We start from the raw sequence: 12,425 nt of genomic DNA on the forward strand, positions 1-12,425 counted from the left end.
TCTAAGCTACAGCAATATCGAAAGTTATATATTTGGAGAATGAGGAATACTTTACCATTCAATAAAGGAATTTTATTACAGGGCCAGCCTAATGGACTGACACACTCACTCTCTCTCTCTCTCTCTCTCTCTCTCTCTCTCTTTAATGATAAAGAACAAAGTCAAAGTTATTTAGAAACTGTGGTACTAATGAGGATACAAGCAGAAATTATGCACAATTTAGTAAAAGACTGACAGGATATATGCTGTGTGCAACTTATTATAATAGGAATACATAAGCCTGTTATATCCGGGGCTCAAGATTATTATAAGTAACATTCTTGATAGGTTCTTTCACCGTTCACTTAGAGTATTACTGAAGATTTGGGGCTTCTTTTAATGTTCATCTAGTCCACCCCTTTCCTTCTGCAAATGAGGAACTAAAGCCCAAAGAATTCTGGTCACTTGCCCAAAATCACCCAGAAAAGAGTGGCAAGGCCAAAAAATTGAATCAAATCTTTTATTACTGTTGACTGCCTCCTCATGATTTCTGGATTGTCCTAAAACTGCTGGGCTTTCTTAAATTTATTGTTCATAATCATTTCAAGTATCATTCGTGAGCTAATTCTCAAGATATTCAACAATGAAATCTCCCAGAGCTTTGGAGATTAAGATCTTTAAATATTGTATTTAGAAATGAATAGAGAGCAAGGAATCAACCTACTTAATTATGTGTGATACTGAAGACTTGATCCACTATTCTTTGTACACATTCTCTTAAGGAGTTTGTCCATTAAGGCTATCTTAGTTATTAAGCAAATGATAACTTAATAAAGCCATGTCTCTCTACCTTTCATCCCATCTCTGTATGGCCCAGTACCCCTCATACTACAGTGCATGTCTTAAATGGCACCTGTTTTCCCATACCAGATTGCTCATCTTGTCAATGCATGTGGGAGCCCTGCCATTTCCTGGTAGAGTTCTCTCAAATGTTTTGTTTTGTTTTTTTCACTATCATCACAATAATCAACAGCATGCATTGGAGCTTCTACCAGAGAATTCTCTGCTGGGTTCTAGGTATACAACTTGAAAAGAAGAAATGATCTGTGTGTTTAAAGGGCACAATCACCAAGTTCCATTGAACCCTCTGCAATTTTTCAGGAATTTGCCCTATCCCTTTCTTTTTCTAGATGGAGAAAAGGGGGGCTTTTAAGAAAATGATCGGTGAGACCAGATCAGGACCCTTCTGTATAGATCTAGTTCTTTGTATCAGGAAGTGTTTAGACTTAGTTCTCACATAGATTCTCTCATATACTTTTATATTTGGTTGGATGTGATTTATCTATATATTTCTGGGTAATTTTGCTTAAACTTTATGGTCCCAGAAGGGATTCTTCCTTCCATTTTAATTCCCACGGAAAACTCACAATAGTGAGTACTCAGAAATATTGTTAATAATGATCTGTTTACCCTTTATTTCTGCCTATTTTCCAGTTACATCACATCTCTCATCATAAATCTCACACATCATACCTCTTATCATAAATCCATGGTCACTTTAATAAGCAGATTGCTTTTTAAAAAAAATAGATAGCATGTATAAATTTTGGTTTGAAGTACTTTTTGGGATAAAGGGGAAAGGACCATTAAAAACAGTAGCTTTTTATAATAGGAGCTACATTGGTCACTAAGAAAAATGTTCCCCAAAACTCCCTAATAACAGCAAATGTATCTGGTGTCAGGCAGGGTGTCAAATGATTCTGTCAAATTCCTTCTCACTCCCTTCAAGGCTCTAAGAGGCTGAAGTAGACTATGCCCTCCCCCTTCATGCATTTCTCGCCAAAAAATTCATCTTTCTGATTGTTACTGGAGTGGTGAGGAAGTTTTGGCTCAACTCTAGTGTATTTTAGTTTGTTCAGCTTGTCTGTTGACCAGGTTGATACTATTTCTCTGGGTGGTTCTCCCTTTTTCCTCCTGGAAATTTTTTTTTGACATTTCTTTGGATCAAGCAGGCAATTAGCCATGTGATAAAAATCGGGGTTTCTACTGCTCTATTTAGATGTATTTATAGCAGTTGACTGAGCTTTGAAATCTAGCCTTTTTTCTGTTCTCTCCACTTATTTTGCTCACTTCTTCAGGGCACTTACTGTCTTTCATCCCTGATTTTGTACATTTCCCAATTTTAAAAACGCCTTTATTCACTCAAGTCTTCCTCCAGTGTCTTGGTATGGCTTGGAGGTGATCCTCCTTAACCCATGAAAGTTTTGCCAGTGAAGATCCAACAGGGAACTGGTGATGTCCATATGTCCATAGTCTGCCATCTAAGTTGGTCCTTAGACCAAAATTTGCTAGCTGTGTGATGCTGGGCAAGTCATTTCACTGTTTGCCTCAGTTTCTTCATCTGTAAAATGAACTGAAGAAAAAAATGGTAAACCACTTCAGTATCTCTGCCAAGAAAACACCAAAATGACAAGTAGTAAATCCAAACAATTCTAAGGGCCATATTTAAGTATAGACAAAATCCATAGACTTAGGAAGGAAAGATAATTAAGGTTACGTGTCATAAAGGCAGTTAATATCATATATTTGAAAAACAATCGTCAGAAATACTGAAAAAGTCATGATATATAAAAGTGAAAGAATACTTATTGTGCTATAAGAAATGATGATGGTTCAGAAAAAATGTAAGAAGACATGTTTGAATTGATGCAAAGTGAAGTGTGCAGAACTAGGTGAACAATTTATACAGTAACATAAGTATTATACTAACCACAGTTCCAAAAGATTCGTGTTGAAACATGCTGGAATTTGTTTTGTGTGACTATACCTATTTGTAATGGGTGGGGTAGAGGTGAGAGTGGGAACTTTAAACAAGAATAAAAAAGTCTCTGCTCAAAAAAATAAATAAATAAATATAATGGAATTGGGAGGTGGGAGTGGGGGTGGGGTGAGGGAGATTAAAAGAAACACAACTGCTGGAATGGACAAGAGACCTTTCCCATTGTTTCAGTTTATATGAGGATTACTATTTTTGCCTGCCCACTGCAAATTTTTGAATTTCCTTACTGTTCTCCTCCTCCTGTCTTATTTTTTTCTAATCTTCATTTGTGAATTTCAGCCACCTTTTTAGATCTACTTACTAAACTAGCTTCTTATACTTGATTTTTCTTTCCTTATTCTATTTACATGTTCACATAGCCATTTATTCTTCTTTCTGTAGTACTGGCCTTTGTTTAACCTGCCAATGGAATAACTTCACATTCCAGACTTCTAAAACCCCCTTGCAGCCACTCAAACCCAGAAATACCTTGGGAGGTGGGGGCAGTTCTTCCCTACTTTTATGAGTTTCTGGTCACTGGAGGTAGTAAGAGTGCAACTCTGTCTTTTAAAATCTTTCTTTTAAAATCCCACTTTTTCCAGTTCCAAGCACTTTCCTCTGGCACTTCATTTTTAAACTGCACCTGTTTTATTCCTACTTACCTGCACTCCTTTAAACAGCACTAGGTATCATGTTGTCAGTTTAGTTTTTGTTTTCAGATTATTTCCTTTCCATCTCTTAGCATTCTCTCAGTCTGATAATTTAGCTGCCTCTCATTGTGGATTTCATTTATTATCACTCTTCAACTTTTTCTTCTCTCACAAATAAAAAATTATTTCACAACTAACTGGAAAACTCTTAAGGTTGAAAGAGCTAGATAATTACAATGAGTAACAAATCTAAAAGGTTTTCCAGTTTGTGAGGCTGGCCAGCTCAAAGGCCCATCCTTTCCCAAGCTACAGGATAATAACAACTAACATTTATCTGGTGCTTTAAAAGTCTGAACTATTCTTTTACTTACATCATCTCATTCAGTCCTCAAAAGAACACCATGAGATAGATGTACTACAGATAGTGTTATCTGCATTTTACAGATGAGGAAACCAGCTAGTTGGTTATCAGAGATAGCATTTGAATCCAGGTCTTTCTGCCTCCAAAGAGACCACTCCATCCTTTCCTGTCACAAGAAAATCTATAGACTGTGTGCAATTGTCAAAACCTGAAGTTCTCTTTAGATGTGTCTTGTTACTTCTCCCAAAGAATTCAGTTGATTGGTCAGTCAACAATTTAATAGGCACCTACTATGTGTGAGCACTTGAGGATACAACAACAAAAATGAGACCTTGACCTCAAAAAGTTTAGATTCCATCAGAGAGCCTAATAGATGAATTTATACAAAATATACACATTCAAGAAATGAACAGTGACCTCATCATAGTTTCTTTCAGAATAATACATTTGTGCTACTAATTAACCTTTTTAACTTGCATCAAACACTTGGCATACAGAACCACAGCAGAGGCAGAGATTAAGATCTTATTCAGAAAGAGTTTTACTTCCTATTTTAACCATCTTTAAATCTGAAATTGGAAAGCTGGCTACCTGTATGTGTGCCAAGCCACTTCATTCATTGCTATCTAAGATATCACTGGGTTTTGATTTCATCAACATGACTGTTCATACCAAATTACACATTTCATCTATCAAAGCATGACATATGTACAATACATAATATCGCATATTGTGCCATCCTGTGTGACTTTTGTCCCTGTCCTTCCATAAATCTCCCAGATGGTATATCCAGCTGATGTGCAAAGGACCTTTCTCTTGTTCTTTCAGTATTTCACGAATACTGGTAGAATTCACAGCAAGTCCATCCATTATCCTTGCACTTTTACTGTTTCAAAGCAACTCATGAATCTTGTCCTGCCAGTCTGCCTAAATTCCACTGCCACATAGAAAATATCTGTCCGGTCTGTCTTTCCTTTTCTGAATCATTCAATTAAATACTTGTCATCTAGGTATTGAGTAACTGCAACCCAAATTCCCTAATAAAACTGCCTTGGTCCAAGTAAGAGATCTTGACATTTTTCTTACCATTCCCCAGAGGAATCAGCAGGGTGACCTGAGGACCAAAAAGGATCTCAGCAGCCATGCTGCCGCCAGCGTGTATATGTGCACTATATGTGCAACAGAATGCTAGACACTGGGATAGCCAGTTGCATTCCTCAGAGGGCTACAATCTAGTTGGAGAAACAGAACATATACCTAGTAATTTAGGATAGTGCCTGATTACATAAACTTCAGTACCAAATGAACATTACAGACAATAAATTGGGAGTGGAGAGAATGAGGTTAATGGATTTTTTCCTTAGGATTTCTCCATTGTGAAAGATTTCTAGCCTCTTTAAGAAATAAAATATATCTTCAAAGAGAACTGCATGATGTCTTTGTGAATATGCCCAGAAAAGAGTGATTGAGGCCAGAGGTACAGAAATATTTTTAATCTGAGCCTTTGGTAGCCTTTTGGCATTGAGTCATACCAAATCAGTTAAAAAATGAAGCTGCCTCATTCCATGAACCACAGAATTCCCACATGCACTGTGGTCTGTCTTTTTAGCTGAAGAAGCCATGCAGCCTTGGATTTGTCATTTCTGAGTCAGTTTTGACCTCCAGGTTCCATTTTGGCCATCTGTATACATTAAAGGGAAATTGCATTACATCCTGGGGAAAAGCAAACTAAAATTTGGTGAGCATCTCCTGTTTTTAGGCTCCATGAAATAAACTTTTCCCTTTGATCATTTCAAGCCCAGACTTCTTTTTTTTTTTTTAATTTTTAATTTTGTGTACATATTTTTACATTACTTTATTTTAAAATCTATTTTTTACTTAATGTGTTTTATTTTTCTAACTACATGTAAAAAAGTTTTCAGCATTCATTTTTGTAAGATAGTGGGTTCCAAAATTTTTTTCTCCCTCCTTCCCTTAATTCTCCCCCCTTCCAAGATAGCAACCATAGGCTATACTTATACAATCATTTTAAACATATTTTCATATTAATCATGTTATGAAAGAAAAGTCAGAACATAAGGGGAAAACCATATGAAAGAAAAAAACAAAAAGATGAAAATAGTATTCAGTCTGTCTTTGGAAGTAGATGACATTTTCTTTTTTTCTTTTTTTTTTTATTTAATAGCCTTTAATTTACAGGATATATACATGGGTAACTTTACAGCATTAACAATTGCCAAACCTCTTGTTCCAATTTTTCACCTCTTAACCCCACCCTCCCTAAATGGCAGGATGACCAGTAGATGTTAAATATATTAAAATATAACTTAGATACACAATAAGTATACATGACAAAACATTATTTTGCTGTACAAAAGAATCAGACTCTGAATTATTGTACAATTAGCTTGTGAAGGAAATCAAAGATGCAGGTGTGCATAAATATAGGGACTGGAATTCAATGTAATGGTTTTTAGTCATCTCCCAGAGTTCTTTTCTGGGTATAGCTAGTTCAGTTCATTACTGCTCCATTAGAAATGATTTGGTTGATCTCGTTGCTGAGGATGGCCTGATCCATCAGGACTGGTCATCATCTAGTATTGTTGTTGAAGTATATAATGATCTCCTGGTCCTGCTCATTTCACTTAGCATCAGTTCGTGTAAATCTCTCCAGGCCTTTCTGAAATCATCCTGTTGGTCATTTCTTACAGAACAGTAATATTCCATAATTTTCATATACCACAATTTATTCAACCATTCTCCAACTGATGGACATCCATTCAGTTTCCAGTTTCTAGCCACTACAAAAAGGGCTGCCACAAACATTCGTGCACATACAGGTCCCTTTCCCTTCTTTATAATCTCTTTGGGATATAATCCCAGTAGTAACACTGCTGGATCAAAGGGTATGCACAGTTTGATAACTTTTTGAGCATAGTTCCAAACTACTCTCCAAAATGGTTGGATTCGTTCACAACTCCACCAACAATGAATCAATGTCCCAGTTTTCCCACATCCCCTCCAACAGTCATCATTATTTTTTCCTGTCATCTGAGCCAATCTGACAGGTGTGTAGTGGTATCTTAGAGTTGTCTTAATTTGCATTTCTCTGATTAATAATGACTTGGAGCATCTTTTTATATGACTAGAAATAGTTTCAATTTCTTCATCTGAGAATTGTCTGTTCATATCCTTTGACCATTTTTCAATTGGAGAATGGCTTGATTTTTTATAAATTAGAGTTAATTCTCTATATATTTTGAAATGAGGCCTTTATCAGAACCTTTGACTGTAAAAATATTTTCCCAGTTTATTGCTTCCCTTCTAATCTTGTCTGCATTAGTTTTGTTTGTACAAAAACTTTTCAGTTTGGTATAATCGAAATTTTCTATTTTGTGATCAGTAATGATCTCTAGTTCTGCTTTGGTCATAAAAACCTTCCCCTTCCACAGGTCTGAGAGGTAAACTATCCTATGTTCCTCTAATTTAGATGACATTTTCTATCTCAAGTCTATTGGATCTAGAAGTGCCATGTTGATATCAATTGATCATCACATAATCTGTCTGTTGCTGTGTACAATGGTCTCTTAGTTCTGCTCATTTCACTTAGCATCAGTTCATGTAAGTCTCTCCAGGCCTCTCTGAAATCATTCTACTGGTCGTTTCTTATAGAACAATAATATTCCATAACATTCATATACCGTAACTTATTCAGCCATTCCCCAGCTGATGTTTCTTGCCTACACAGTTTCCAGTTTCTTGCCACTACAAAAAGGGTCGTCACAAACATTTTTGCACATGTGGTTCCTTTTCCCTTTTTTATGATCTCTTTGAGAAAAAGACCCAACAATGAGACTGCTAGATCAAAGGATATGCACAATTTAATAGTCATTTGGAGCCTAGATTTCTAATAGTGAAAACCCCAGAAAGTTCTCATCTTGTCTCTGCCACTATGGATCTTAACTTCTCTAAGCCCCCATTTTTCTTTTTTATATTAAGGGGGTTGGATTCGATTCTTCCAATGTTCCTTTAAATTCCAATATATCGTTAAAATCTCCACAAATTTGTAAACATAAACTACCTGTTACCAGCCTTTAAGATTGACAGAAGATCCTAAGGACCTTGCTTCCCTTAACTTTCTCTAAAATATCATGGGAAAACTAAAAAGAAAAACTTCCAAATGGTGTGAAAGGATGCTTATTGCTTAATAGAATTGAAATAACCCCAAATCCAAGCTGAGCTTAGCATGTAGGGCTAATCAAGTTCAAGACCTGAGCAAATGTAGCATAGGGACAATCCCAGACCTGATTATTTTACCTCAGGATTTTAATTATCTCTCTTCCAAGGACAGGCAGCCCCACCTTAAACCATAAGGGGTTTGTTAGCAATGTTAGCTAACAAATGTTGACTCTGAAAACATTCTCTCCCTCAGGTGATATTCATTCTAACTTAAATCTATTTCCTTGATAGTAAAAACTAACTAGCTTTGGATTTGGCCACCAGAGTAGTTCATACAAGTCATCTATTAGTTTCAGTGAACAGGGACTAAAATGCATTTGGTCGTCTCTCATCTGGGTTTTAGCTGGATAATTGACATTATATATATATGAGAGAGATGTCCGCATCTAAATTATTGATGTGGCAAGAAAAACCAAATCAAGAAGAGAGAACATCTGGCAGAGACCTTGGCGTCTGACTTTGCCGCTGACCTGCCTTAGAACACTGAGCACTGCCTCCTAGCCATTATCTGTGCCACATTTCACACCCCATGGGTGACTTGGGGGGGCCCCTCATGCCCAAAGTTTCCTCTGCCATTTTTGACAAAGAGAATAGAGGGGTGGCTGCCGTAATGAGGGAAAAGAAGGAGAATGGGCTGAGTGCATTTTCTATTGCTTTGTGGATTGGTGCACCCACAGGTGCCCCTTCTTCCCCTCACTGTGACAGCCTGGTAAAGTTCATAATGTCTCACAGCTTCAAAAAAAAAAAAGCCCACTCCAGACTCCCCTTTTCTGTCTTCTAAAGTAGGAGTAAGTCCTTCCCCCTGTGTGATGTCGGCTGTCACAAAACGCAAGAGGGGGAGCATGCTGGAGGCAGCGAGTGACCCTGGTTCTGTGCCTTTGTTTTCACAGGCTTGGTGCAGATTCCAGTGAGCATGTATCAGACTGTGGTAACCAGCCTGGCCCAAGGGAACGGTCCGGTCCAGGTGGCCATGGCCCCCGTGACGACGAGGATAGCGGACAGTGCTGTCACCATGGATGGCCAGGCTGTGGAGGTGGTGACATTGGAACAGTGACACTGATCTGGATCATGGGGTCATTTTCTACTCTACGACAAAGAAGTTTTTTACACGTTTGCAGAAGTGCAATCAAGCGCCATTAAGTCTCCCAACTTTGGAAGCAAGTTTTGTTATCCTTTTTTTTTAAAAGGAAAAAAAAGGGGGGGGAGCAGAGGACACATGAAATGGCATTTTTTTAAAAGCACCACTCTTGATTTTCTGATGCAGTGGAGTTAAATTCAACACTGTTGATTTCACTGTCCAGAAAATGCCAAATTGTGGCAGGACTCCTTTCTGCGGAAAACGTGTGTATATATGTGTGTGTGTGTGTGTGTGCGTGTGTGTGTGTGCGTGCGTGTGTGGAAAAATATATGTATATGTGTACATAGGTATATACACATTTACATATATATGAAATATATATATGTGTGTATATATGTATATATATATATGAGAAACCCACATTAAATTAGCTGTATGAAATCAAGGTGAGCTGTGGAAAAAGTAATTCACCCAGTTTAGTGGGTGGTAGGTTACACAGCTAGACACAGTTGCTCTGCTATATGTTTCTTCTAGGGCCATGCATTGAGCTACTGACAGACTAGGCAGAGGTAGCCATGCCTTCTGAGAAAGCTGCCCTAAGAGAGGCAGTGAAATCTTTCTACTGGACTCACCCCAAGGAAAGGGAACGCAGAGTGGGGTGCATTGGGAGGTGTCCACACACGGGCAGGGATTGTGGCGAAAGCAGAGCAGAGGCAGGCACTCCTGGAGGCAGGGCCAGATTTAACAGCACCCCAGGTGGGCTGGAGCCCCCTCCTCCACCTTCCTTGGAAACCTTTTTTTTTTTTTTTAAACAGCAATTTCAATTTTCCTTTGGTCAGCCCTGATTTTGATCTTATCCATATGAACTGAAGAATAGAAAAGATAGATAAGATTTGAGGAAACTTATGTAAGTGTTTGAGGGGGAGGGAGGGTGTATGTATGTGTGTGTATGGGGGGGGGAACAAGAGGGGGAGAAAGAGGGAGAGAGTAAGTGTGTGTGTGTGAGTGAGAGAGAGAAGGAGGGAGGGAGAGGGAGAGAGAAATCAATTTTCAAGGAACAGGAGACAACAACTACCTTAAATGTTTTCTTTCCTGCAACTTTGTGGCTTAATATTAAACCCCAGAACTGAAAGGTACGTCTGATTCACATAAGGTGTGACTGTTACTGATGATATTGGGTCAGAGTAAAAGAAAACAAGTGAACCAAGGATAGAGTGTGTGTTCCCTTCCCTCCAGGATTTTGATTCCCATTCATTTTCTTCTCTACCTAAGTGACTTTGGAGATACGAATGGAGGGTTTACATTTGTACCCCAGGATCCTGGACAACACAGGTCTCGTACCTGTCCCAGCCAGCCCTGTACAGCTTTCCTGCCCCTAACAGTGGTTGTTTGATCTGTATATTCTTTTTACTCTTAAACACAATTTCCCTGCTGCAAGCGTTGGATTTCCAGTGGCAGATTATCACTTGAATTCCCAGCAAGCCGAACCTCTGCTCCTTGAACACAGGAATCCCTCTTCCTCTCTCTTCCCAGACCCTTTTCCCCCAGTGTGTGCAGCAGTGTATGTATTTAATGTTTTTTTAATACAACATTAAGAGATTCTTCATGTCTTGCTCAGCCTTTGAGAAAGTTTCAGATTCTCGGATTTGCTTGTTTTATATGAAGCTTTCCGATGTTCTTTGTATGTTTTTTTCTGTACGTATTGGGGGGAAGGGGAACATTTACATATAAACAGTCCTAAGTCTACAGTTTGTTATTTTTTTAATTATTATTATTATAATTATTATTATTTTTTATTGTCATTGTGAAGATGTCCAGTGGCTTTAAAGTCCTTGTTTCCTTTGTGGTGAAATAACCTCCTGGTAGTTTGAGAGATTGCCAAGAAGATGGAAAAAAAAAAAAAAAAAAGCAAAAATCCAGTAGCAGAGCATGGAATCTGTGTTGTTTTCCCATTCTGTTTATTACTGCCTCATTCAATAAATAGTTACAGATGTGGCTACAGGAAGAGGGGATGTGAATTGTCTCTGGTGGGTGGGGAGTCGTGGGACAGATCTTGGCCTCTGAGACAAATAAACTACCTTTTAGGAGTGACTTTTTTATCTGTGGAAAATATTTGATGTTTTAAGGTAAAGGCTTATCTAGAATTATATTTATATTAAGTACTTCATTTTCTGAGAAATAATTACCCCTGAATCAGAAGTCAGAGCTCCAAGGGGTATTGCCAGGTGGATATCTTCTTGCAAGAGATATCAAGGGAGGATACATGAAATTCAGGTTATCCTGACAGGGAGGAGTTGCAGTAGGTTATTTTCTCTCAAAATTCAGCAACCCCCTTCCAACTGGAACTCTGCAGAGGAGCCGTCTTCTTTAACTATTTGAAGGGTTGTGATGGTGTAGGGAGAGATTTGGGGGCCCGGGAGGGCAGAGCCGAAAGCAGAGAAGTGCTTAACTTTACATAAGAGAAGACTTCCTAACCCTCAGACCTGCCCAGAAGTGGAAGTTGGCTCTTTTCTCCCTCACTGACCGGTTCCAAGCCAAGCCTGACCATTTGGGGGGCATATTGTGAAGGGGGTTCTTGTTCAGGCTGGGGCTTGGCTGAGATGGGCTCGGTTTCTTGCTAAGTCTTGAGTTTCTACAATTCAGGACCATTATTTGTTTTATGTGACATGATAGACCCTTAATAGAGTAGGTCTCTAGACCAAAGAAGGTCTTGAACCACAGAACGAGTTGCCAAGGGAAGATGGGAAATCGTCTTTCTAAAGGGATCTTTAAAGAAAGATTTTCATCCAACTGGGATATTTGTAATTGCCTAAAGATGAGAAATAGAGCAGCATTCTGCCATGGGCCAGTTTCTAGCACAGTGCCTTGCACAGAGGTAGGGGTTCCATAAGTTTTTTGTGAATAAGTTAATGTAACTGAAGCCTACAAAACCATGACAAAGTGTGAATAGGGCAAATATAGACTGGTTCCTGAATTCTAGAGAAGAGGGACACTTAGAAAGCTCATATTGGTTCAAATATATGCCAGGCTTTCCCCAAAAAACTCCCATATACCTACTCCAGTGAAACCCTGGAGTTTGCACCACACTAAATAAATGGAATCCAGTGAGAAGCTTCTACCAGAAGTGCGTAAGAGGGCAACTGGAAAGGGGACCATCAGCAAAGCCAGCACCGGTGTGGGGGAGCTTACCAGAAATAGGTCAGGAACACATATAACCTGCAAGGCTCTGGGAGAGCAGAAGGATCCTCAGAAGAAGTCCCAGCAGAAGCCTCAAAATCAATAGCACTGAGAAACCCCAGG

At 38.6% G+C, this 12,425-nt stretch overlaps 1 protein-coding gene across 1 annotated transcript in view; it reads left to right on the forward strand.

The window, feature by feature from the left end:
- NRF1 (nuclear respiratory factor 1) overlaps positions 1-11,211 on the forward strand; it is a 124,446-nt gene extending 113,235 nt beyond the window's left edge. Inside the window, exon 11 of the mRNA XM_031939047.1 lies at positions 8,938-11,211. Within this exon, the coding sequence (XP_031794907.1) occupies positions 8,938-9,101 (164 nt within the window). The 3' untranslated portion in view covers positions 9,102-11,211. The remainder of the gene's footprint in view (positions 1-8,937) is intronic.
- The last annotated feature ends 1,214 nt before the right edge of the window (positions 11,212-12,425 follow it).

The sequence above is a fragment of the Sarcophilus harrisii genome, chromosome 5 (assembly GCF_902635505.1).
Source record: "Sarcophilus harrisii chromosome 5, mSarHar1.11, whole genome shotgun sequence".
Lineage (NCBI taxonomy): Eukaryota > Metazoa > Chordata > Mammalia > Dasyuromorphia > Dasyuridae > Sarcophilus > Sarcophilus harrisii.